Genomic DNA, 27,353 nt, shown 5'->3' with positions numbered 1-27,353 from the left:
CCCAACACTTCTTCCCACCCCCAGCCCAACCCAGAGAGGAGATCCAGTGCCGTAGTTCCAAGCCTGCAAGAAGAGCGGCCAGTGCAGGGCTGACTCAGGAGAGCAAGGGAGGGCCGGTGCCCAGGCCTCTGAGAGGGGCAAGGCGGGAAGGAGAGGGGAGGGGAGCAGCTCAGAGGGGCCCCGCCCACCTCCCTGGCAGGGGATCCTCCACAGACCACCTTAATTTCAAGGCAGAAGGGGCCCTGAAGGGCCATCTCATTGTTTGTCCACTTCCTCCTGCCCTATTACTAGCAGGTCACCCTCCACTCCCTACATAGCCACACCTACCACCATGGGGCTCCCTGCAAGAAATTATGGGGCCTGTGGAAGTCCCCAGAGCAAGTCTGTGACCCCCACCACCCCTCCCTGGTCCTCTCCCACATCAGCCCGGAAGAAACCCTGACTGCAGCTTTGCAAGTGTGCCGAGACAGAACCCACTCCACCCTCTCCAGGAGGCCCGCCCCCGCCCCCGTCCCAGGGCTTTGGCAGGCTGCCCCCTCCCAGGGGCTTGGGATAGCTGACAACCCTCCCCAGGACTGGACCCGGCTGGTCAGAAGGGGTGGAAGGTGGAGGCTTGTTTCCCTGTGCTCCACAACAGCTCTGGGCCTTGAAAACGCCAAATCAGAAGAATTTAAGCCACCAGGAGCCAGAGAGAGATGAAAAATCTGGTCCCCCAAAGGAAAAAGTGTCCCCTCCATCCCACCACCCTCTACCAGAAACATTTTGCAAAGGGTACAAGGGAACAGGAGAGGAGAGAGAGGAGGGGAGAGAGAGTAAGAGGGAGGGAAGAAGGGAAGGAGAGACAGAGAGACCGAGGAAGGAAGAGAGACCTCTACCGGTGCCTGTGGAGGCTGGGGAGTCCCTCCCTCCCCACCCGCCTGGATGCTTACACATTTCTCCTAAGGGAGGCAAAAGAAATGAGAGATGAGGTCAGGTACCCTGCAGGGACCAGGGACCAGAAGAGGTACAGAGAGAGGTGAGAGGAGAGAGAAGAGAGAGAGGGGGAGGGGAGAGGGAGGGAGGGAGGGAGAGAGAGAGAGAGGGAGGGAGGGAGAGAGAGAGAGAGAGAGAGAGAGAGAGAGAGAGAGAGAGAGAGAGAGAGAGAGAGAGAGAGAGAGAGAGAGAGAGAGAGAGAGGTAGGAGTGGGGTGAGTATCTTGCCCAGGCTCAGAGAGGAGCTTCGGTGAGAATCTGGAAAGTGGAGAAGCCCACGGCCTTGACCTTGGCCTTGGTGGTGCTGCAGCACCAGGGCCAGCCCAGCTGTGCTGGGAGGACACCCGGGGCAGGGAAATCACTGGACCAAGTGAGGGTGGGGGAGAAGAAGGGGTGGGAGGGAGGGTGGGCCACATGAGTATGGTACAGGTGGAACAAAGTGTGAGTTAGGGGTTAGCATTGGTAACAGTGCGTTTACCTTTCTGCTCCACTTCTACTTTAAGCATCGGAAGAGAGAGAGAAAACAAATTGAAAAAAAATGTGCAAGAAGAAAAAAGAGAAAAAAAGATTAAATTGCTTTCGTTTCTTTTCTGGCCACACGCCCCCTCTTCCTGTCTTTCCTCCTGCTTTCCCAACCCCTTCCGTTCTATCATTTCCGCCCCCACCCCCAAGTCCCTCTTTCTGGGGTTGGATGGGTTGAGAGGGTGCTGAGGAGACAGTGAGAAGGGCAGGGGAGACACAGGAGGGAAGAGACGAAAAGACTGGTATGGTACAGACAGGCAGGTGGAGGGCCCCGGCTGTAGAGAAGAGCCCCTGTTAGGAGCTGAACTCTAGCTTGGAGATACCAGGCAGTGAGGATATAGGAACCACAGGGCTCCTCCCCACCCTGTGTGCTAACCCCCTGCTAGACCCAGGGGCCGAGGGAAGGGGTTTAGTGTCTCTAGGGCCTGGGTACCCCTCCCAGCTGAGAGCACAGGCTGAGCCCCTTCCCCTTTGAGTAGGCCCCACCTGAGTCCAGCAGTATTCCCCTAAGCCCTCCAGACCCCTGAAACCGCACAGAGAGGGCTGTAGAGCCAGACACAGAACAACAGAGGCAGGCAGGCAGGCGCCCCTGGCCTCGGACAGAGCCAGGGTGGGGGAGACAAGAGGCACAGAATTGGAGGGGACACAGACTGGGCTGAAGAGCATGTGGTAGACAGGCTCCTAAACTCCTGGGGGAGGGGGGCTCAAGGTTCAGCTGCTCTGCCCAGTCCACCAAGGGCCCAGGAGCCCTAGCTGCACCCTGCCCTGCCCACCGCCCTTGATGAAGCATGGGTGGCACCTGGGAAGGAAGGGAGAGTTAGGCTGTGCTCAGCTGCAAAGCAAATTCAGTGTTAGTTCAATGTCTGGGGTTCCCACACTCTGGTGACCCCCAGCTGTGGGATCCCTGCCCCCAACCCTGCCCCACCTTGGCCAGCACTGGGGTCACCCCAGCGTCTGAAGCCCAGGGACCTTTTGCTTGAGTTTTGCAGGGAGTCTGTCTGACTCCCCAGCGCCTTGCCCAGTACCTAGCCCTCAGGACATGCTCAGGGAAAGTCATGAAGTGTGTGCCCGGCTTCCTGAACCCCAACCCTAATTACCTTGGGGGGCCGGGAGATAATTTAACTGGGCCTACTAGCTCTACCTGAACAAGAGCACCCATGGCTAGCCCTATCTATGACATCCATCTTCTAAGGCTCAGGTTTGTCTTCTCAGTCTAAAGCTGACATCCCCTGCCCTATGCCACCTTCAACCCCACAGCCCATCTTCCTGGGTTATGTTCCTGGGCCACACGAAGGGGCTTGGCTCTAAGTATCTAAGCTCCATCCCAAGACCTGTGGCCTCTTCTTTTTTTCTTGTATCTCGGTTTGATCTTTGGACCTGGACCAGGGTCTTTTTCCAGTCATGTGTCCTGTCTGCTCTAGAGAGTTGGGCTCATTCTATGTTGCTATTCTTGCTTTGATTACCATGGCAATAACAGTAAGATTAGAAGGGAAGTGTGGCCACAGTAACAGCAACCAGTGCTCATGAGGGTGCGGGAACAGTGCAGGCCCTTGCAGCCAGGCCTTCCAGGACCCTGTCTACAGCTGGGGAAACTGAGGTTCAGAGAAGTGAAACCACACCAAAGAGGCCACGCAGCTGCTATTCTCTTAGAACCTATGGCCTGGGGCACAAAGCAGCTTGGGTTCCATGCTATCTCTATCCCTTGAAGCACTCAGGGCAGGCCTCTGACCCCCTCCCCCACCGCAGAGGAGTTAAGAGGCTCAGGTGGCGGGAAAGTGCATCCGTACCATCACTGAGCACATCTTGAACCAGGCTCGGGGCTGGGCGCTGGGGGGTGAAGTTGCAGCCTCTGCCTTCGGGGCTTTGCTCCTGGGAGCAGACTCTGGCCGCAGGGCCGAGCGCTTGTCACTCCCGATCTCCAGGACTCACGCCTCCGTCTGCAGCACCCAGAGAAATTTTTAAGTCATTTGCTGCAGGTTTCAGAGCCAGACAAGTCAGGAGCCACGGTTGAACCTCACGCCACCTGCCCAGTTCTCTGTCCTAGACACACGTCACTTCCCACCTCCCACCCTGCTGCCCCAGATGCGGATGGGCAGTGTCCCCAGTGCTGTGGGGAGGCTTCGGGGAGCAGATGGGCATCCCCCTCAGGCACTGAAAGGAAAGGGCGAAGACTAAAAGAAGAAAGTTACACAAGCGGTAAGTGATCCTGTTCACCATTGTCCCGGCTTCACCTGCAAGGAGAAATCAGAGGTTGGAGGGGTAGGGATGGGGGAAGCAGGGTGGGAGGGGAGAGGAGGCAGAGTTATGAGGTCTCCTGCTCCCCTTCCCCTCACTTTGACACCCCAATGGTCCTGCCTCCTCCCCTTGTGCCTAGAGGCCCTCCCTACCTCCAGGCTGGCCATGAGAAGCCAGGTGAGAGGACAGATGGGGCAATGGGAGGGAGGAGAGTGGGCAGGAAGACTGGTGATGCTGGGGCGTGGGGGCTGAGGATGAGCAACCCTGTCTGTATCTGCTCCCTCAGTCAGTATGATAGTCAGGCTCTTGGCTCCCCCAAACCATCTTCTTACAGGGTACTGTCATTCCAATATGGCAGTACTTCCTTTGCAGACAGGAAGTGTTCTCAGGGTAATAGATAAACCAACCAGTAGTCAGGAACCTTGGAAGATATCTTTGGCTTCCATGACGTGAAAGGGACAAGAGGGAGCGTGTAGAGGAGGATGAAAAAGATCAGGTGTGTCCACGGTCAGGAGGCGAAAGGGCAGGAAACAGGAGGGAGGCACAGCGTTCAGAAGGCCAGAGAGAGGCCAGCATGCTGTGGAAACGCAGCCTGGAAGGGCTTTTAGCAACTAAGGACATGTGAAGAACCAGGGATGGGCAGGGGACTAGAACTGAAGATGCCCCCACAGGAGGGGACAGTTTGTGTGGCAAGTGTCTGAAAAGAACATATCCAAGTGGGAGCAAGCCTGCTATCCTCTGGGCCCAGGCCCATGGATGTGCGCACATGAGTGCTAGATCAAGGTGTTCCTTCCTTGCTCTGTAGGGGAAGGGCCCGAGACAGCATGAGGAACAAGATGACTCACTGTAAGGGACACAGTCGTACTGCACCTCCAGGTACTTGTAGGTTCCAGGACAGGGGTCAGGAAAGGCATCGGAGCCGGCCACCACCACACACTGGGTTCGGTTATTACACCTACAGAGAAAGGAAAAGGCGTTAAGGAAAACGATCAGGCCTGGAAGGCTCCGGGGTCAGGAGGCAAGTGTATGGCTCCAGTCGGGAAGGGGTGTGCGTGTGTGTGATTGTGTGTGGGGCTGGGAAGGCTTTGTTGCTTCCTGCCTGTTTTCTTTACCACAGGCCTCCACAGCCATGAGGCAGGTTCTCCTAGCACTTGTACATCTTTGGCATTTTTCTTTCACTGAATTTAAAGCCCGTGTGCCAGTCACTAAAACTCATACCACACCACATGTGGTGGGCACGTTTGCAGACACACTGTCCACAGGAGACTTAAGGGCCTGCTGCGCCTGCCTTGGCTCTTCCTATGGAGGCTGCCACACTCTGGACAGTGACTGAGACCTGCAGTGGCACAGCCAAGAAGACTCTTGAATCTCCACAGGGGTCCCTGACCCCACTCCCTGCCAGCCACTCCGGGGTGTCTGGCTAGTAAGGAAAAAGCTATTCTGGTTGCCTGCCCACCTGCTCCCTGTTTCTTCCCATTTGTTACTGCTGCCTGTGCCCAGTCAAGATGCCTGCAACGGTTCACCCTCACTGGGAGCTGGACTGGGTTCAGAACTGCCTCAGAAGATTGGTTAAGTATGCTTCAAGGTGCGTCTGTGAGGGTCTTGCCAGAGGGGATTAACCCAGGCAAACAGATCCACCCCAAATGTGGCCACTCCATTCCATGGTCTGAGGGCCTAGACTAATGTAATAAAAACGAGGGGCAGGAGGCAGCAGAATGCCCATGCTCGCTTCTCTGCTTCCTACAGCCCTGATGTTGTTAGCCACGGACGGTCTCTCTCTCTCTCTCTCTCTCTCTCTCTCTCTCTCTCTCTCTCTCTCTCTCACACACACACACACACACACACACAAGAACCCCTTCCTCCCTAAGTTGTTTCCGTTATCTGTACAGTCAGGAACAGAGAGAAGACCCAGGTCCTTGGAGTGGGCAGGCAAGGCCTGTACAAGTGATAAGTACCTTGAATCTGCCTCCAGTTCTTCCTGGACGAGGAAGTACAGAGGGAAAGACAGCAGGAGGCTGAGGAGTAAATAGAGAAGGAGGCCTGGGAGGGTCTGATTTTATCTACCCACCCCTTTTAAAACACAGCAGTGGCTGGGTGGGGTCGCACACATTCTTTAGTCTCAGCACCTGGGAGTCAGAGACGTGTGGATCTCTGTGAGTTCAAGGCAGGACTGGTCTACAAAATGAGTTCCAGGACACCCAGGGCTATACAAAGAAAAAGCAAAAAAAAACAAACCAAAAACCAAACCCCCCCCCCCAAAAAAAAATCACCACTCCGCCCCCACAAACAGAGCAGTGGCTTCATACAAATAGCAATGTGCCCTATAGAATTTATAGCAAGAGTGAACAATTCCTGAACACACATGTTCACGGCTGCATTGCCCACGTCCACCAACAGGGGGAGATAATCCAAAGGTCCAGCCATGAAGGACTGTTTGAGATGGTGGTTTCGCTGGTAAAATGTGGCCTGCCCACATATGGAATGCTATCAGGCTGGGAAAAGGCTGCGCAGGGCAGGCTGGTGAGCGTGGAGAGAGCCTAGGCAAACCTCTGGGCAGAAAGCACAGAGCAGGACGCTAGGAGATTGTGAAGCAACTCCATGGGTATATATGAAGCTTTGCCACTAGGCTGAGCTGGTAAATGCACAAAATGTCACTAAAAGAATTCACTTTAGAGTGGTTAATCTCAGTGTGGTCCAGGGGCAGAATGCTCATCTAGAACGGGCGAGGCCTTGAGTGGCACCCCCAGAACCCCAGCTTTGCACCCCAGACTTCCCTGGAGCTGGCGAGAACTACAACTGGAGAGTAGGCGTGGCATCTGTCTTTAAGGGGTGGGGCTTTAAGGAGGAGGAAACACTAAGGTCCAGGGAAAGTTTTGGCCAGCCATCCTGTGGGAACTGTCACAGCAGCTTAGCTGTGACCCTCACAGACACAAAAAGCTTCAAGAGTGGGACCATCAGGAGAGGGAGCAAGGCCGAGGGCCCTCAAGCCCTTCCCCACAGGCTCCTGAGGTCTCGCCTCGTTCCCTGGACTAGTCACCACACACTCAGCCTTCTGTGTGGAGTGGGCGGACAGGACTGCTCTGGCTGTGCAGACTATAGAGAGGGACCTGTCTCAGCCAGGGAGCAGGCCTTGAACTCTGAGTCTCAGGCATCTGGCATTCAGTGAACGCCTGCTGCGGACCTAGCCACAGCCATAATAGTGAGGGACAAAGTTCTGTTGTCCCTGTAGGGCCAATGGGCTGGGGTTAGGGAGGTCACAGGATAAAATACCAAGCAAAGACAAAATATACCTGATGGAAATGTGGATGGAAGACAGGGCCCTGAAGGGGTCAGGAGCAGGGAAGGGGTCTGCAGTTTCAGAGTGTGTTTAAGTGTCCAGTTAGGTAGACAGCCACAAGGAAGCACAGGAACAGCCACTTGGATCTCAGGGACAGCATTTATGGCTAAAGGACCATAGGAATATACTCATGCTTCTAGAAAAACCCAGAGGCTGGCTTTGCCACTTCCCAGCTAACAGGGCAGGTACCTGTGCCCCACAGACCCTATCAGGATGTGGCAGAGCAGAGCAGAGCAGAGCAGGAGGCTGGGAGTCTATGGGCTACAGGAATGCAGATTCCAACGCACAGTCAAGTTTGTTTATATTGCGGTACTGAGGACTGAACCTAAGCAGCATTCTACAGTGAGCTGCCTTGCACTGCTGGAACTCAGAGTGTGTAGGAAAGGTGGGTCAGTGGTCAAGGAAGGTCAACACAGGGCACGTTTAGCCTCAGGAAGGCTTTGGATTTTGCAGAGGAAGGTGGGAACTTGAGAATGTTCAGGCAGAGGGATAGGATCTGACTCAGGTGTCCAGTGATGCCTGCCACATAGGAAGAATGGACTATATTAGATAAGATAGCGGCAAGGAGAGCAGGCAGGAGCCGGGTCCCAGGGACGGTTGCTTGCAGAGAAACTAAAGGCTCAGGATGGACTGATTTATTCAAGCAGGTTGCACAGCTTCATACGTGGGCTATCCCAGCCTGGGATACCTCCTCAGTCACACTCACACCTGCTCAGAGACACAAACACAAACTTTATATATGCACACACATACTCAAGACATAAAATCACCCTTTGTACAGTTATCGCTCCGCCACAAACACAAGGACAATTTGCACACCAAAGCATCCTGCCTCAGACACATACGCACACTTCTGTAAGTTAGGAGTAGCAATCTTTCTCTTTGGAGAGGAACACTTTGCTTTTGATTCTGCAAGCTTCCACCTGCCACCAACAGGTCTTGGAATAAGCTTCTGGAGGTGGAAGGATGGATGAGCACATCTATGGCCGTGGTTCTCAACCTGTGGGTCGTGACCCCATAAGGGGACATGCATATCAGATATTTACATTACAATTCCTAACAGCAAAAGTACAGCTATGAAGCAGCAACAAAATAATTTTATGGTTGGGGTCACCACATGCGGAGCTGTATTAAAGGGCAGCAGCATCAGGAAGGTTGAGAACCCCTGGTCTACGGGGCTGAGTTGGGGAACATGGTGGAGAGCAGGCTCACCTCTGGGACATGATCTTGAAGGCGTCGGGCAGGTAGCACTGCACGTTCTCCATCTGGAAAGGGTCGGCGTCGCAGATCTTGTCATCTGTGCGCCCGTAGTTAGCGTTCTCCACCATGATGACGTCACTGCCTGGGCACCGCAGCTCGATGGGATAACCTTCGCATGCTAACTCCCGGCGCATCAATCCAAACGGGAGCCCGGCCCGGCTCAGGCCTGCAGGACCGTTGGGGACGGTGTCACAGTCACCAGGGAAGAAAGAACCTGCTGCCTGACCTGGGTTGGGAAGCTGGTTATAGGAATCTTAGGCTCGAAAGTGGCAGTGAGATTTAAACCTTCGGAGGAAGGGGTAACCTGGCCCAGAGAGCTGACCCTTCTTCACCCTGTAATAAATGCCTTGCCTGGTCAGAGTCAACACCATCCTGGACATTGTGGGCCAGTTACAACTGTGTGTCCCCAAATCCTTGCAAAACAACTTTTGACATTTGTGTATATATTTGAGGGTGGTGTGGAGGTCACGTTTACCTTTTACCAATGGTACTGAGGACTGAACTCAGACTTGGTGGCAAACACCTTAGCTCACCTGAGCTATCTATCGTACTAGTCCTGTCTTCCAAAATCTTATGCTGAATTGAAGAACTAAGCCCTCGGACCTGAGGAAGTAACTGTACTTGGAGATAGTGTTTTCTGAGCATTTTTCTCTCCTAACCCTCAACTAGGGCAGGGTCTCATGTGGCCTAGGTTAGCCTCAAACTTGCAACATAGCCTTGAACTATAGGCACATGCTACCACAATTAGCGTGTGCATGCGCGTGCACACACACAGATTTCTCCTTCTGAAGGTCTCAATGTAGCCTATACCGACGCTGAACACACTAGGTAGCTCAGGCTGGCCACAAGACTACAATGATCTTCCTCCCTGCCCTAGTCTCACAAATGTTGGGATGCCAGGTGTGCACCGCCACATCTGGCTTGGAGATGACTTTTTTTTTAAATAGTAGAGATCAATTTAAAATGGGGCTGTCAAAGAGGACCCCAATGCAGTCTGACAAGGGTTCTAACAAAAAGGAGGGTTTAGGTATATTTTATTGTTACTGTTGCAATACTAGTACTACAGCCACTTGCACCCCTCAGCAAGCATTCTGCCATGCATTTTATTCTGAGATGGGACCTCACTGACCTCTTTAGACTGCCCTTGGAACTGTGGTCCTCCTACCTCCTGCACAGCTAGGACATCGGGGCTGTGCTGTCACTCCACACTGAGAGAGGCGATCTGACACACGCATCATCCAGGGAAGACTGTGTGCAGACACGGGGGAGGGGCACCACAGCAGGAGGAGACCTCAGCAGGAGCCGGTTGGGCTGAAGCCATGATGGTGGATCTTTGTTTTCCTGACAAGTCCCTGATGACAGGACTTAGGGTGGGGCCTCTGGTGGGGCAGACGGCTGCCATAAAGGCATTGACCAAGTCTGTGGTAGGATTTCTACTGAGACTGGGACACCAGGACACACTGTCACAGCAGAACTGCTTGGAACTCTCCTCCTCCATGTCAAACCCCTTCACCAGACTGGGTTGAATCTGTCTTCGCAAAAAGCTGTCCCCCAGCACAGAAGCTCCTGTGGGTGCTGCTAGACCTCTGAGTAAATTTCCAAGTTAGCAGCAGTCACAAGAGAGAGCGACTGGGATCTTCTTACCACCCCCTCCTCCCACAGAGCTGTCTCTGCCTGCTTTGTTTGCTGATTTACTGGGAATAGGGTCAGCCTGCTTGAAACTTCGGGTCCTTGTATATCAGCCTTCCCCAAATTCTGAAATTACAAGCATGTATCACCATGCCTAACTTTTGCATGCTTAAGTTCAGATAGCCACTAGCAGTAGCTTCCTCAGGCCTTGTTTTCCCAAGCTGTAAAATGGGCACCCACCCATAGGTAAGAACCAGACAGCAGGAATTTTAAACTAAAGAACTTTCATTTGGTTTTTTAAACAGTCTCACACATAGCCAGGTGGCCTCAAAGTCTAAGTAGTCAAGGCTAGTCTTGAACTCCTGACCTCCTGCTCCATCCCCAGGGGTGGCAGCACACTCAGGGTTTCGGAGCGTGCTGGACCATGCCAGAGAGCTTCACATGAGGGGACAATCATAGCCACACAGTACAGCAGTAAGTCCAACTCTGCTGCCCCCTGGCCTGGCTGGCGGCTCTGAGGAACCTAACAGGTCCCTGGTCTGTCTGCTACCACAGAGGTTAATCTACAGTTAGTTAATGTGCTGAGAAGATGATCGTTCTTTTGTTATGGGTATTTCTCAGGATCCAGGGTTGACATGTGCCAGGCTGCCCTGGCAACCACCTTGGGATACTGGTTGCGGCCCAGCCACGCAGGGCACAGGAAAGCATAAACTGTAGATCCCTGGGGGAGGCACAACTGGGGTGAACTAAGGGCTGTGAAAGGTGTTTGTACTATTGCGGCAGAGCCACGCTGGCCCCTCTTCAGAAACAGGGTCCACCTAACGTGGGCAGAGTCCCCAGGGGTGACAGCAGCCAGGTCCTTGGGTTTTGGGGGTGAGCAGAGCCCAGCTGAGAGAAGTTTCCCATGTGCTCCTCTCGTGCCATCTGCTTCCTCCTCTAATTTTAGCTTCTAGTCAGGGAGGGAGGCCGGGGGTGGAGGGCTGGCTCACATGGGGCTGGGGGTGGAGGCAGCCCCTCCTGGCCTAGCAGGGGTTGGGCCCAGAACTTGGGCACTAGGGAGACTGGGTCATTGGCCAGCAAGACACTGCCAAGGCTTCAGAACAAGGCTGACAATATCCCTCTGACTTTCCAGAGGACAGGGCTGTCAAGGTGGGGAAGGGGACCATTTAGGAAGGGGTCAGGCCAACAGACCCTCTTCTTGGCTTCTGTTGCCCTGCACACAGCTTGTACCCAGCCCAGGGATGGTAACTAGGTAATGTCAACAGTGGGCAGCAGGCTTAGGGCACTAATTGTGGCATGTGCAGGATCCCAGGCCGAAGTCGGGTAATTAGTTGTTTTTAAATAAACGTCAGCAGGCATGCTTTAATTAAGCCATGGTCCCAGGGAGCCTTGAAGATGTGATGGATGACGGGGGAGGGAAGAGATAGAGAAATAGCTGCCCCCTCCGGAAAGCCTGTCTTAGTCCTAGGGGTCTCCAAGCAGGACAGCACCTAGTGCCTGCTGGGGGTTCAACACCCTCAGTGGTACCTGCCGAGGGTGGCATCATCCTGCTCCCTCTGGCCTGGTTCAGCTTCATCTGGGGTGGAGGCTGTGGTCCAGAGAATTTATGTTTCCCGCCATCCCACTTGGGTTTGGAGATCCGGCCCTTCCCCAGCCCCGACAGCACCTACCTTGGGTAGCAGAGGTGACGAGGACAGTGGTGACACAGAGACTCCAGAGTGCTGCAGCCAAGCGGGCCATGGCGAAGGCCAGGGGCGGGCGCAGGACTCTCAGCGGACTGTGGGGTGGGTCTCGCCCCGCATCACCAGGGTACCACAGCCTGGCCCACCAGCCTGAGGGAGGACAGCAGAGTGATACTGGGCAGGAGCTGCCCTCAGCAAGCCCAGTGGGAGTCTGTCTTATGCTAATGGTGAGGCCCTTCCTGGACTGGGGTGCACATGCCCTGTTCTGGGGTCACTCTCAGCAGCCCTGGTCCCTCTTCTCCAACAGAACCTCCCTGGGGGCAGCTTGATAGGTCAAGCAGGGTTGCCAAGCAACCACCCACACCAAAGCTGCTTCAGCCTCATCCCTAACCTTGCCCTGCCCACTCCTCTCCACCACCAAGCATCCTCATCCCTCAAGGAGGGCAACCTCAGCTTTGGGCAGGAATCCAGCCCCGCCCCTAGCCTCTGCTTCCTGTCTCTCTGCTTGGGCAGCTAATTAGAATCAGCTGGCTGGCGCCACAGATAGGGGACCAGGGACACCCAAGTCCCCTCTTTCCTTTCTAGGGGACTCTCGGGGTGAGATGGAGACAGGCAGGTGGAGTGGGAGGAGTGCTGAGGAGATGAAGCAGGGATCAGGGGTGTCATGAGCTCCTCCCCTACCCTCTGCTCCTGTGGTGTCCACACCCCAATTCTCAGGGCTGCTGCAGCCCAGAACATCAACCTCACCTGACAACAGAGGAAGCACCATGCTGTACCCCAAAAGCCCCCCAACCCCGTCACTTGGCCTGCCCAACCACTCCATTTCAGTATGTTCTAAATCTCTTCTTTCCTGTCTGGGATCCCTCAACACAGCCTCTCTATTCCTTCCTCCATCCTTCCATTTTAAAGTCTTTCAGACTTCTTTCCCCATTCTGCTCCACCCAGACCTGCCTGAGCACCTTTCCCATGCCTTTCCCTTTGCATGCAGCATCAGCTAACGGGTTAACACACAGGGCTGCTGTCACTGTGCTTATATATAACTGTTTATCTGGTTAGGAGACTGCCCATCTGGGGATCTAGACTGCTTTGTATGACCACCACACCCAACTTTTAGAGCAGGCCCTACATAATAAGAAATCGTATTTGTTGACTGAATCTCAGACCTATTGCTCCTGCCATCTCCCTCCTAAGTCCCATGACAGGTCACCTCTGTGCGTAGGTCTCACTTTACGTGTCACCAACCAGACCTAAGGACCTGATGAGGCTCATTTCAAAGTTCAACTTCCCTCTACTCCTCAGGTGCCACCCTGTGAGCCTGTAACCCCACATCTCCTCTTCTGCTCCCAGAAGCTCTCAGCCCCCAAGCACTGTCTGGGATGGTCTCCTGTGATTCTCAGGTACAGGCTCAAGCTGAGGACAACCCTCCCGGATCCTGTGCCATAAATTCACCAATAACATCTACTTCATTCTTTTTTTTTTTTTTTTTGGTTTTTCGAGACAGGGTTTCTCTGTGGCTTTGGAGCCTGTCCTGGAACTAGCTCTGTAGACCAGGCTGGTCTCGAACTCACAGAGATCCGCCTGCCTCTGCCTCCCGAGTGCTGGGATTAAAGGCGTGCGCCACCATTGCCCGGCATCTACTTCATTCTTAACTCCTGTTCCCAGCCACTCCTGATGTGACTGTCCCATGGTGGCAGTCTGTCACTAACCCCCAGAGGTCTGTCCTGTCTCTTCTGTGACCGCCATGGCTGTCTCTCTTCTTACCACCAAGCCCCTGACCAGCTAGACGCCTTCTTCCCTCATCTGCCCAGACAAGAGTGGCCTGGGACATGTGTGGGCCACTTCTATACTGGAGATGAAACCTCCTGGGCACTCACCCACCTCTACTTCCCAGGCAGTCATGGCAGATGTCACCCGCCTCTTCCAGAGCTCTCTTTCCAGCATGCTAGCTTCGGAGGCAGGAGGATATGCAACTACAAAAGGTTGCAAAGCCACAGGAGGCTCTAGAAGCCCTTGCCCCATGTGGGTCTGAATCACCCTGATAAAATCCAGGGCCAGGCCTCCACGCCATCAGCTCCTCAGCCCTGCTCCCTCAGGGAGGCAAACAACCGTCTCACACGTACCCAGTGGGCTCAGACCCTTATCAGACAGGAAGTAATCATGAGGGGCTCTTTTCCCAAGGCTGCTTGATGCAGAGACCCCGGGGGAGTCCCCATACAGTTCATGACCTCAGGAGGCTACATGTGTCCTCTCCAGCAGAACCAGACCAATAGAAATTCTGCCTATCTACCAGTGACAGTTGCCTTCCAGGTCCAAATCTCAGAAGGCCAGACCCTCGCTTGCTCTTCCTCGCCTGTCCCCGCTGGAGAGTCAGGGGTCTGTCTCCACTGTACTCTTTTGTCTAAACACTCTAGGCTTCCTGCAGGCAGAGGGATCGGTGTATTTTTAAATATTGCAACACAGGGACTGGAGAGATGGCTCAGCAGCGAAGAGCACCTGCCAAGTGACACAGGGCCACTCAGTCCCCAACAATCACATGGTGGCTCACAGCCACCTGTAACTCCAATTCAGGAGACCCAATGCCCTCTTCCGAACCCCAAGGACACCGGGCACTGAGAGGGCGCACATGCACAAGTAAAAATCCATATATGCATTAGAAATAAAATATGGCCTAATTTAAACTATTTAAAATATGGGGTTTCTTCTGGTGTGAAGATGGAACCTAAGGTTTCCTAAATGCTAAGTATTCATTCTACTGGTGACCCGCATCCCTAGCCCCCAAAACACCCAGGTGTTCAACAAGTGGAATTAATTACAGAGTCATTTTGAGTGTTTGGCTTGGTCTTTGAGTAGCCCAAACTGGCCTTCCATTCACAGCAGTCGCCCTGTTTCAGTCTCCTGAAAGCTGGGATTACAAGTGTGTGGTACTATACCTGGTTTCTATTACCAGGTATATTACAGGGCTCTCTATTCTGAAGCCCAGGCTCAAGTGACACTCCTGCCTCTGCCTCCCTCTATCTGGGACTCCAGACATTTGCTGGTGCATCAAGACTCCCCCAGTAGCTGCTGGCTCTGCAGTCCCAGGGTTGAGCTGGGTCTTGTGCACGCTAGGCAATCATTCTTCCAAGGAACTACACCCAGCCTTTCTAGTTTTCTTTTTGTTTTTCAAGACAGGGTTTCCCTGTGTAGCTTTGGCTGTCCTGAAACTCACTTTGTAGACCAGGTTGGCCTCGAACTCAGAGACCAACCTGCCTCTGTCTCCTGAGTGCTGGGATTAAAGGCGTGCACCACCAACACCTGGCTATTCTAGCTTGCTTAAGGCTGGCATTGTGTGCATGGGCCAGTTGGCATGGTTCTTTTTCCTTTGAATGCTATAGATGGACCCAGGCTCACAGTAAGCTAGAGCTGGGAAAGCCAGCTTCTTAAACCATAGGTTGTAGCCTCATGAATTGAAGGGATAGTGAAAAAGTTGCCAACTTTTCATCAACTGTCTGAATGTGCAAAGACCAAAAACCAATTCAAATCAAACACGAACCTGCGGCATGTCTGACAGTGCTAGCCTGGGCTACATTCTCTGACTTCACAGGACCCTTGGTGCTGAGTGCACGGCGTTTGCAGTGTGTACCTTGTCTCCCAGACAGATGCCATAGATGTGTGTTCTGCAGTGTTGCCTGGTCTTACAAAGTTTTCTGCATTTATGCAAACATAGTATTTAATTAAGGGAAAATAAGAACTTTGATTATTTCCCTACTATCTATTCCTAAGTATGTCTTTGGATTGTATCTGATGGTTTGATTTTTAGACTTGTTTGAGGAGCTGGGATGATGGCTTAGTGATTATAAGTGTGGACTGCTTCTGGGCATAGAGGTGCACACCTTTAATCCCAGCACTCAGGAGGCAGAGACATGTGGGTCTCTGTGAGTTTGAGGCCAGCCTGGTCTATAAATCAAGTTCCAGGACAACAATGATACAGAGAAACTATCTTTTTTAAAAAATATTTATTTATTTATTTATTATGTATACAATATTCCGTCTGTGTGTGTATGCCTGCAGGCCAGAAGAGGGCACCAGACCTCATTACAGATAGTTGTGAGCCACCATGTGGTTGCTGGGAATTGAACTCAGGACCTCTGGAAGAGCAGGCAATGCTCTTAACTGCTAAGCCATCTCTCCAGCCCCAGAGAAACTATCTTGTCACACCCCCCCCCCCCCAAAGGCTGTGTTTTGCCATTGTGAGGGACTTAGTTGGATTCCCAACTCCCATGTCAGACGGCTCACAATCATCTGCAATTCTATTCCGGGGACCTGAGGTCCCTTGGCCTCTGAGTACCTGGGTGGACATGTGCATACCCACACATACACACAATTTAAAAATAATAACAAACCTTTTTTAAATTGCTGCTTTCAGTTTCATGAAGCAAAAATTGAATCAATACTGGTTTAGGATTAGGACAGAATTTCCAGCAAGTTCTGAACACTCCCAGACATGCTTCTGCCATTTTGAACCCTATTCGTGTGAAACTGGTTCTCAGGACAGATGTTGCTAAAGTAACTCTGAACAACACAAAGGATACTTTGTATCCTGCAGTAGCAACAACTCAGTCAAGATTTCACTCCGGCTATATAAATTATCAAGCACCCACGTCTCATTAGCATGCACACTTGATTTCATCTTTAGAAAATGGTGAAATTATGTGTACACCAAAGACATGTTTTGAAATTCCCTTATGGTTTATGGTTGGCCAGTGTTTATACTAGATTCATGTGTCAGTTTCTCAGGTAAAAAGGGATTGTGAGTAAATTAGGAAGTCTTATGCTAGACAAACACTGAGTCACACTTCAAGATTTTTCCAGATATGCTGGCACACACCTTTAATCCCAGCACTCAGGAGGCAGAGGCAGGAGGATCTCTCTATGACTTTCGAGGCCAGCCTGTTCTACATAGTAAATTCTAGGACAGTCAGAGCTGCATAGTGAGACTTCGCTCTCTAAAAACAAAAGAAAACAAATGAAGAAACAGTTCTAGGATGGGCTGGACAGGGCCTTGTAATGCCGGGCTCCCTCACACACTGCCTCCAGCGCTCAACTAAGGTAGCTGGGGCCCTGGGCAGCTGCGAACTTACTTTCTCATTGCTGAGAACCGGGCTTCCATCAAGAGACTACCGTCTCCCTGTCCTCACCCAGCCTTCCTGATGTGTAGGAGAGAGGTCCCTGTGTACTTCATGTTCTTATAAGGACATCACTAGCCCATCCCCCCCACAAGGCCTGTGACAGGAGCTAATTTACTCTTACCTGTCCCCCTAGAAGCTCCCCAAATCTCTCCAGCAAGGTGGTGGGTGCAGGAGGAGACAAGGGGATCTTGAACTGAAGGCCAATCTGAGCTACAGAGTTCAAGGTCAGCCTGGATAACTTAGAAATTATTTAAAAATAAACTTACGCTGGGTGCAGTGGCCTACACCCTTATAATCTCAGTACTTTGGAGGCAGAGATGGGCAAATCTCCGTGAGTTTGAGGCCAATCAGGTCTACATAGCAAGTCCCAGGCCAGGGCTACATAGTAAGATGTCTTTAAAACATAACTTTAAGTTTTGTTTTAATTATGTGTGTATGTGTGTGGGGTATGGGTATATGAGTGCTGATGCCAAGGGAGCTCAGAGGCAACTGATGGAAGTGCTGGGAACCAAACTTGCATTCTCTGGAAAAGCAGAACCCATGCCCCTAACAGGTGAACCATCCATCTCTCTCGCCTTTAAATGACGATTTTTTAAAAGGCCAGGGCATGACAGAATATAGTGTCTTCACACACTCTCCATCTTAAGCTTTGAGGCGGGGTCTCTCACTGAACCTGGAACTCAACAGCTGTGTGAGTTCCCTGCCAGCTCTGCCACGCCAATCCTCCTGTCTTCACTGAGGTTATGGAGACACACTGCCACACCTGGGGTTCTACGTAGGTTCTGGGGATTCAAACTCAGGCTGGCCTTGAGTTTGTGGCAATCCCTCTGCCTCTGTCTCCAAAGTGCTGGGATGACGGGTGTGTGCTATCACAGCTGGCTGCCATGGATCTCATTTAGCCACAACAATGGAGCCAGGGGCTGCAGGACCCATTTATGGAATCGGTACCTTCGTCGACTCTCCTGGACACCAGCTCTGCCCAACACAGTCCCCTCCTCCTCCCTGAAGCTCGCCTGCCCTCACTCTCCACAGCCTGCCTACCCCACACCCCACGGGTCAGAGGGTACTCATCAGCACCTGAACCATTCTGTCCCTCTTTTGCTCAGAATACCCCAGGGCTCCCACACGTGGTTCAGAGTAGAAAGTATCCTATCTATACCGTGACAAAGAAACCCCTCCCAGGCTCCAGCCGTGCTCCAGTGCTGAGCCAATGGGACACTATAGTGGCAGCTCCAGGAATCAGGTGTGCACACAGCTGCGCCCATCTCTTTCTCATACCATGTGACCCTGGGGAAGCAGGGCTGGCAACTCACCCTCAGTGGGAACCCGACCCTTGTGTGTCCCCCAGGGGGCCATACGCCTGCCTCCATGCTTGTCTGAGTTCTGCCTTAAGCCTAGAGAGGCGCGTGCAGCAGGGTCTGTCCTCGAGTGCCCTAGGGTGGGGACAGGGAGTGTAACAGGAGGAGAAGCGGCTGCTGGAGGAGAGGGGGCGCCTGGAGCCTGCCCTAGCCTGCAGTTGCCACAGCAACCCTGTATGCTGGGTGAGTGGGAGTCTGAGTGTCTGAGGAGGGGTGGTGGGCTCCTCCTGGCCCCCCTTGCCCGTCTCTGGAGCAGACACCTCTTAGGCACCCTGTCCCCAGCTGTTGGCTGTGAGTTCACTTCTGCCTGCACTTCCACTGGTGGGCACGGTGGCCGGTAGCAGAGCAGGTCTGGAGTGGAGCTCTGGGCCTGGATCAGTAGATCAGACTCTTGGCCTTTGGGGCCCGTCTCCTGGGCCCTGCATGGGAACTAGCAAGGGTATCCTGTAGAGATGGCACAGGTGCCTGAGAGTGCCGGGCACAAGTCCTTCTCCAATAGGGTTTGGGGCGAGGACAGTGTACCTCAGACTCACCAGGCAGCAGCCTAGTCCTCCCAAATGCCCTGCCCCCCACACAGCTGAACTGGACCCCTGGCTCCCCACAAAGAGGCCAGGGCTAGCCAGCTTGCACCTGCATCATTTCTGTCTCTTTTCTGCCCAGAATACTTACTCCATGGCTGCCACCTTCCTCAGATCAAAAGCCCTCAGTGGGAACCCCAAACCATGCAACGCATCCGCATGGCCCTACCCCAGGACCTCTGCATAGACTGCCCCGCCCCCCGCAGCGACCCTGTCCACTCCGGCATCACAGTGCCCTGCCCTGCGTCTTCCTTATGTCCTCGAGGTTCTTATACCTGGGAACCTCACATCTTCATTACACGCTGCTCCTCTCTCCCACCAGACACTGCTCTGCAGGGCTGTGTATGAGTCTGTGTCCTGGAACCCAGCAGAGAAGGAAGCAGACACGGGAGTGTCACAAGTTCAATGCCAGCCTGGTCTACAAAGTGAAACCAAGCTGGCCAGGGTTAAATAGGTGGTGATATTCTGTTTCAAAATAAATAAATGACTTTTTAAAAATGTAAAGGTTGGGGTGTGGTTCGGTGACAGTGCCCCCCTTCTTGGTAAGGCATCCCCTTGCCAACACACACAAGGCCTAGGGATGGACCCAGCTGGCCATTGGGTACCCCTGTATTACAGAGAGGCTAGGGCTATCCCCGGATGCCTTTTCTCTTGTCTCCCTTCAGTCTACCCCCTCACCTATACCCAGTCTCTACCCTCAATCCAGAATGAAAACCCAGTTCTATCACTCCCTGCCTACAGGTCTTAATGGGTCCCCACTGCCCCTATGACCTAATACGGCATGCCAGGCTGTTCCTAGGGGCCCTACACAGGGCGTTCCCCCAACACCCCCTCATACATGCAGCTCCAGTACCTGACACCAGACCCTGTCTCCATCCTAAGGTCCCATCTGCAAGGACTGCTGGTAACCCCTCCTCTTTCCCACACTGCTTCTCTGCGATCTGCTCTCTGAACTGGACTCAGGCCCAGCTGTAGATGGCCTCAGAGAAGGTCCTATCCTCAACTACCACACAGCCAGCTCTGAGCTCGGAGCAGGTGCTTATTAGACAAAACAGGTATAAAGAGAAAGGCCTGTGGGGGGTGGGGGCGTATGTGTGAGTGGCAGTCAGGGGCGTGCAAAGGCCCTGAGGCTGCAGCGTGCTGAGGCCCAAACACAGCAGGTAAACAGCAGATGACGGGGAGACTGGAACGAGGTTAGGTGGCACTCGCTACAGGCCATGCAGGCCCTCGTGGGCCTCTGGGATGAACCTGGCCTTTTCTGTGCCTGAGGTAGAAGCATTTCTAAGCAAAGGGTGAAAGAGATGTCTCGTAAATGCTCACCTCTGCTGCAGAGGCCTTTGCCGGAGAGAAGACTGTATGTAGATGGTGGTCACATCAGCCCATCCCCTATTCTTCTCCTGTCCCAACCAAACCTAAGGTAGAGACTCATTCTTCCCATCTGCTCTCTTCCCTGCCTATCAACCCTGTCCTTGGCTCTGTCTCGAGGTCACCGCGCCCCCTTATCCCCGTCTCGAGGCCACCACTCCAACTCATTCCCAAGTCTTAAGGCCACCGTGTCACCTCATCCCCATGTCTCAAGGTCACCATGCCACCGATTCCCCGTGTCTCAAGGCCAGGAAAAGCTAGCTGCTTCTGGCCCCCACTTTGATGCCTTTGGATACGAAGGTTTTTTCCCCCCTAGTGCTCCAATTCCTCCCACAGAGGACCTGACCTGGGGCCAGGCCCATTCCAGGAATCCTCCCAGACCTGGGAAGCTCACCTCTTCAGCTCTGCCAGAAGCGGATCTCATATGCCGAGCTTCTTGACCCTCCATAGGTGAACCCCAGATCTCCCCAAACCCAGCTGACAACACCGAGGTCCAGCCAGCTTCCTACCCACAGCCACAAAATACCTTTTCTTTTCTTACCTGAGACCTCGGGGAGGACCTTCTTCTCAGGCTCTCTAGCCAGTTCTCCTCCAGGCCACAGCTGGGGAGCCCCCTCCTCTAAGAAGCGCTGATCTACATGCCTGCCCGCTTTGCTCTCTGCTATGGTAAACTAGGACCAGGGCAGCAGGGGGGTTGTGTCCACCTCCCAGCGTTCCTGTCCACCCAAGCTTCACCTCCCATGCCAAGGCAGAGCTGAAATCTGTGCCAGAAGTCAGGACCCCAGGATGAGGGCGGACAGGATGCTCCTGCCTCCGGATGAATGCATGCTTCAGGGTGGGAGTGCAAGGTCCAGAGAGGGAGATTTCAGAGGATTCTTAATAGGGTAGAGAGACAAAGCACAGGATAGCATCCTCGGGTCCAAGGTTCAAATCCTGCCTCTCAGCAGGGCACAGTATGGTTTTAAGGCTCAGAAGTAACATCTGGTTTGGGGCTGCAGGATCTCATAGTGGAGCATTTGCCTAACATATGGGAAGTCCTGGGTCCTGTCTCCACCACCTAAAGTAAACAGACAAATACGCAGTCTTTCTGCCTGCTCTCCTGGGCATCTACCATGTGTCAGCTGGGGACAAGGGAGACAATGGTAATGAGGTAGATTTGATCGGGTACTAGTGCAGCAGAAGAAAATGGTAGAAGAGGAGCTGGGGCGGGAGACTTACATTTTCAATTACTTTTACATTATACGTATGGGTGTTTTGCCTGCATGTATGTCTAGGTACCATGTAAGTGTGGTGCCCACAGAAGCCAGAGAAGACCCCGTCACTAGAGTTATAGACTGCCATCAGTGGTCACATGGGTGCTAGGAACTGAATCCAGGTTCTCTGCAAGAGCAATCAGTGCTCTTAACCACTAAGACATCTCTCTGGATCATGGGAACCAGCATGCTCACCTGGAGAGGACACTTCAGCTAAGTCATGCAGAAGTACATGGAAGGAAAAGGCCATGGGTGGTTTGTGCAAAGGTTTACAGAACAGGTCCAGGGAAAATGAAGAAATAGCAACAGGGGGGAAGCAGCCAGATTATGCCTGGTGCCTGGGTCCCGAAGCACTCAAGTGTTCCCCAAATGGGAGTGCCCTTCGGTTGGGATGTTCTGGGGCCATTCTTGCCTGCAGTGAGCTAAGAAGTGCTTCTTACACCTTTAGGGTAAAGAGAATGATGAACTTGCAAAGAGTTGGTCCACAAAAGCTCACAGAAATTCCCATCTTGCTTTTGGGGCAGGGGGGTAACCAAACCTGGACTTAGAACCATAGACTATACTTCCCAACTGAGCAATTCTGCCTTGGGGGGTCTGTTTGGAGAGGTCACCGAGCACAGCATAGCGGGGGGGGGGGGGTCTGTGCGGGGATATTGTTGACTTTTGGTAGGTGTAGCCCTTAGGTGTTATTAGGCACCCCAAGATCGCAGGGCCATCTCATAAAGAACACCAAGAAGAGTCTTGGGTTCCCATGACTGTCAGCCTCAGGAGGCTGAGGCAAGAGAGTGGAAGGTATGTGTCCAGTCTGGGATACACAGGGAGGAGAGGGCACACAAGAACCCAACACACACACCAGGACCCAACATGGGGGGTACCACTGGGCCACCAGGAGCTCATAGTTCACCTGGGACTTTTAAGCTATTTTTTAAGCCTTTATGTGTGTGTATGTTGTTTTATTTTTAGCTCTGGGGGGGGGGACGCAAAACTATTTTTAGTCTCCAGTTTATTGACTGAATTGTTATCTGCCCCCCCCTTTGGAGGGGGAGGTGAACAAGATGCAGAATTCTGGTTACTAGCTCCCCAAGGCCTAGAGAAACCTAAATCAGGTGGAGGGTCCCATCCCAAGGAGAAGTGGGGTCAGTGCCCAAGGGATGTTGGGACCAACTGCTTGGACTTTGACTCAAGGGCTCTCAGCCCCCTGGTGAGGGTAAGTGTTCCTCAAAATCCCCCTCCAGGACCTAAACCCTATAGCACATAGTCATCTGACATCACGTTCCCAAGAAGACACCCTCATACACAAAGGTACGTGTAAGTTCCATTAGACTGTCCCCAGGTGGGCAAAGGCAAGCAGAAGAATGTAGCATAGCCCATTCAACGTAACCCAGCCCAGGCCTTGCTTCTTTCTTTACTCACCCAGCCTGTACCTCTACTAAAGCCCCGCCAGCCACAAGCTCCCCGTTTGCTAGCCTTTATTAAGAGGTCCCACATTCTCATGGGACTCCTGCCAAATCAGACAAGTCCCCTAAATATAGCAGGAAGGCCTTGCTTCTTAAAGGGGGCAAGGTCAAAGAGTAACCACACAGGGTTCCTCTCCAACTCTAAGGAGAGCCCCCCCCCATTTAGTCAAGTGTGCTAGCCTGGCCCTTACTCCCCCTTTCCTTCCTTTGTTTAAAAACATTAGCTTTAGCCAGGCAGTGGTGGTGCAAGTCTTTAATCCCAGCACTTGGGAGGCAGAGGCAGGTGGATCTCTGTGAGTTCGAGGTCACCCTGGTTTAGAGAGCTAGTTCCAGGACAGGGTCCAAAAACTACAGAAAACCCTGTCTCAAAAAACAAAAAAAGTTATTATTTGTAATCATATTTACAAAGTGTGGGGGAGGAGGCACAGCATGAGCACAGGTGTTCATGGATGGAGAGATGTCAGGTCCCTTGGAGCAGGAGTTACAGGCCATTATGAGCTGACAATGTGGGGCGCTGAAAACTGAGTTCTGGTCCTCTTCAAGAGCAGTACACACTTTTAATCCCCGAGCCCCCCCCCCCCTTAATTATTAAGGTGTCTTCCTCTGTAGCTTAGCATGGCCTCAAACTCATGCTCAGCCCTCCGAGTGTTGGAATGGCAGGCCGGCACTACCACATGCAGCTCAGCTAAAAGGGTCCCTGAGCTCCCAAAGCAAACCTAGCAACAAGATCCCTGAACTTCTGAATCTTACTCAGGCAGACAGACAGTAAACAGACAGGCACAATAAATCAGGAAATTACAGAGGTGTGAAAGCCACAGGCTCACAGAGAGCCAGGGGAGCTGTGGGAGCTACAGTCTGAAGCAGAGTGCACAGGCCATGTCCTGGACAGAAGCGCCTTTGAAAAGGTGGGATCTCCAAGAGCATGGGAGGACCGTGAAGGAGTGGGATGAAGGAGAGAAGGTGACAATGTGCTCCACACCCTAAGGTTGCAACCTGAGGGGCAGAGGATCTCTCTTCACAGTATAGCGCTGCCCTCCCTAGAACACACGCGCGCGCGCGCGCGCGCGCGCACGCACACACACACACACACACACACACACACACACACACACCACACCACACCACACCTCTCTTCTGTCAGACTGTGAGCCACGGGAACAGAAGGGGTCACTATCCCCGTGGCACCTCATTGCCTGGCACCCAGCAGAAAAAGCACCTGTGTTTGCAGTTTGCTTGGAGAGGAGTGCTAACCCTGCTTGCTCCAGGCAGTTCTAGGACACACAGCTGAGCTCACACTAGTAGGTGTGGACAAGGGAAAGCCCTCCTGTCCTGTGCACACAGACAGCTGCCCAAGAGTCAACCCTCAGTGAAACTCACCAAGGAAAGCACCGTTTGGACCCAGAGGGGCAAGTAGCTACACACACGGGAATTAAGCCAGTCACTAGCTTAGGCCTGAGTCACAGAATGCACAAGAGGCACACACAGATACAAACAGAAGTGGAAGCCAGCTGGAGTCAGTGACACCAGGTCTCCTAGCTGTGGAGAGCCCCCAACCTAACCCCAGGATCCCATTTTCTTGTATTTAGTAGCAGCCATTTGGTTCCATCCCAGGCAGAGAGCTCTGCATGCCTTCTTGCTGGGCACCTCCAGCTCACCAGGGAACCCCACCTTGGTCAGCCCCTCCTCCAGTGTTCCCACAGAGGGGCTGGAGGAGGGGAAGTGTCTGGCAACGGGAAATCTGATCCCTGACAGCAGCCCACACAGAAACCAGAGCTTTCAGTGTCCTTGGCCTCGTCTGGGTGGAGAACCGGCAGAGGGCGGGAACGGAGACCAGAGACTCCCCATCTGCGGTGGGAGGCGGCTTCCACTCCTACTATACTTCTTTAGGGGTGCAAGCTCCAGGGCTTCTCAGCTGCCTGACTCTCTTCACTCTCTTGTTAGATACTCAGGCCAAGGCTGAAGCACCATAGGGTCTCCTGCCAGCCTGGGGGAACAGCAGATACATAGACACAAAAGACACAGGCGGCAGACAGTCAGTCCCATGTGCGGGTGGAAACCGGAGGGCCTGATGCAAACACACTCCGCCGGCTGGGCCCAGCGACCGCAGGCTCCTCCCCCCTCGTGGGGCTTCCAGAGCGCCCTCTAGGAGAAGGGGGTTCCCCAGGGCAGGCTGGGAATAGAAGTCTAGCTCCGTGTCTCTGGTCTTCCACCTCCTCCTAGGCTCAGTGGCCCAGGTGCACTAGTCCCCAGCTCCCCACCCTCCCCAACTCTGAGGGTTATCTCCAAGCCTAAGGGTGTCCAGCAGCACAGGTGACAGCGGAGTACGCCGGTCCCCACACAGAAGTGTCAAGAGAGCACGTCAGAAGGCAGAAGCAACAGGGTGGCCCGAGCCAGAGAAGGAAGATGGTGGCAGGCCAGCAGGAGGGCCAGTACCCATTCACGTACATGGTTGTGGCTGGTGCAAAGGTGCCACGCCGCCAGCCATGGAATTAGTTCCCCTTTCCGCCTTCCAGATGATTTTTCATCTCTGTAATTAATGGGCAAGTCATATCTGAACGGCGTGGCAGGCAAATTGCTAGTTAGGAAAATCACAGATAATTTTCTCGATATGATAATGAAGGCTGTATTCTGTCTCTTATTCTCCCTGTTTTCATCCTACTTTTAAGTAATAAATTCGGCATTAATGGGCAGGGTGTGGAGAGGAAGTCACCTGTCCCCAAAGTTGGTACCTGTCCTGGCCGACCTCCCGCAGCACACACACACCAAGGTCCCAAGCGCCTGACTGTGGGCAGAGGGAGAACAGAAAGCTAGGGGTGCTGGTGGGGACATTCATGGAACACCCTGACATTCCATGATTGATGGGCTAGTGCGGGGGTCCGGGGAGCAGGTGGAGCGCAGGGAGCCATCAAGCTGTGGGCCAGAGTGGAGTTGGGCTTGAGGTTGTATTACCAACTCTCTTCTGCCCTTGGGGTGCAGGAAAGAGAAACAGGTACCGATGGCCTCTCTCTCAGCAGCACTCTCGGAGGTCAACAGGCCCAGAAGAGACATCCACCCTCAGGTGTCCTCCACACCTGTCCTCACACCATCTAACACCCTCTCCACTGTGACCCCTCACTCTGTCGGAGGCATGAGGGTAAGCAGAGAGAGGGGGAGACAGACAGAGATAAAGAGGCTGCCAGCCATCTTGGCGGCCATCTTGAACCCCTCCCCCAACTCCCCCTAACGCACCACATGTTTGGATATGGGAAGACAAACCCAGGCTCTGGGTCCCTCAGAGGTTGGGAAAGAAGGGGGATCCGGTTCGCACTGGGACAGGAGGGACACCCATGAAGATGCCAAGGCTGAGGAGAAGGCGGGGTGAGAGGACCAGGAAGGTCCAGGATATAAGATGCTGGGCAAGGATAGGGCTGGGAGCTGACCTAGAGAAGTGTACGGACTGGGATGTGTGAGCTTAGGGGCTGTTTGCTGGCGGGGCGCCGTCTTCACATGGGTGCCTGGGGTGCACTGAACTGATGCCATTTGGGGCATTTTCTCGCCACTGCTGGAGTATACACGACCCTCCCAACACACACACACACACACACACGAACTGGACTTTCATCCCAGGACCCTCAAACGGGACGATGACAGCTGAACCACACAGCTCTAGTTCAGGAACCTAGAAGAAGGGAGAGCTCGTTCCGGTTGATCCAACCTGACGGGCTCCATCGGTGCTTAACCGGGTACCTCACGCCTGCACCCGGTCCTGCCTACGGCGCCCCTCCGTTCGACACCCAGACAGACCTCTCCCCATCCTCCCGCGCCGTGCCTCCCAGAGAAAAACAACCCTAAAGCCAGCAGCATCCTGCGGTGCCAGCCCCCCGACATGGCTCCTCGGGGGAGCCGGGGCCCGCGCGCCGCGCGCACACGCACCCTCTCCACTCACACCCAGACACCTACACAAACAGGGCGCCAAGCACCCGCGCGCACACGCACCGGGGACACGCAGGCACCGCCGCGCCGCTTCCCCACAAAGGCCGGCGCGCGCGCGAGCACACGCAGCCACGCGCGGGCACACTCACGGTCCCCTCCCCCTGCAGGGCACCCTGCGGCCGCCCATCCGCACCCCCACAGAGCCCCCGGCGGGCGGGGGTAGGGTGCTTCCCCCGCCCCTCTCGCCGCGCACACCTGGCCCAGGTGCGGCGTGGCCTGCGACTCCCGCACACTCACCTGTCCAGCGGCGCTTCGGGGTCGGCCGTGCGCGCTCCTCCGGCGGCTCCGCGAAGCCGGGCCCCCCGCCCGGCACATCTCCCGGAGCCCGGCCCAGGGGGAAGCGGGGAGGGGGTGTCTGAGCGAGGGCGGCCTCCGTGTCCCTTCCTTCCTCGGGCCCAGCACTGCCGCCACCGACCAAAATTTAAAAGGGGGGAAAAATAAAAAAAATAAAGAAAGGAAAGAAAAGGCGGATCGCGTTGCTCCGGAGGCGGCCCCGGCCCCGGGCGCGCGGGTCTGCGCCCCTCACGGGGAGCGAGGCGTGGAGGCGGAGGGGCGGGGGCGGCGTC

General features: G+C 53.9%; 1 protein-coding gene across 8 annotated transcripts in view; it reads right to left on the bottom strand.

The window, feature by feature from the left end:
• Positions 1-27,347, bottom strand: part of Adgrl1 (adhesion G protein-coupled receptor L1) — a 41,320-nt gene extending 13,973 nt beyond the window's left edge. For 2 of the 8 annotated variants that reach the window (XM_026777912.1, XM_026777914.1), the window contains exons 1-5: positions 27,025-27,347; positions 11,625-11,786; positions 8,278-8,491; positions 4,574-4,683; positions 1,450-1,467 (exon numbers count right to left, since the gene is read on the bottom strand). In XM_026777912.1, coding sequence (XP_026633713.1) covers positions 1,450-1,467; positions 4,574-4,683; positions 8,278-8,491; positions 11,625-11,694 — 412 coding nt within the window. In that variant the 5' untranslated portion in view covers positions 11,695-11,786; positions 27,025-27,347. Of the gene's footprint in view, positions 1-1,449; positions 1,468-3,280; positions 3,397-4,573; positions 4,684-8,277; positions 8,492-11,624; positions 11,787-27,024 lie in introns of those variants that run through there. The other 6 variants (XM_005370919.3, XM_026777913.1, XM_026777915.1 and 3 more) reach the window with 6 other exon arrangements.
• Positions 27,348-27,353: the final 6 nt, after the last annotated feature.

The sequence above is a fragment of the Microtus ochrogaster genome, unplaced genomic scaffold, assembly GCF_000317375.1.
Source record: "Microtus ochrogaster isolate Prairie Vole_2 unplaced genomic scaffold, MicOch1.0 UNK90, whole genome shotgun sequence".
Lineage (NCBI taxonomy): Eukaryota > Metazoa > Chordata > Mammalia > Rodentia > Cricetidae > Microtus > Microtus ochrogaster.
The sequence above is the reverse complement of the archived record's forward strand: the minus strand, read 5'-3'. Positions and strand labels throughout refer to the sequence as shown.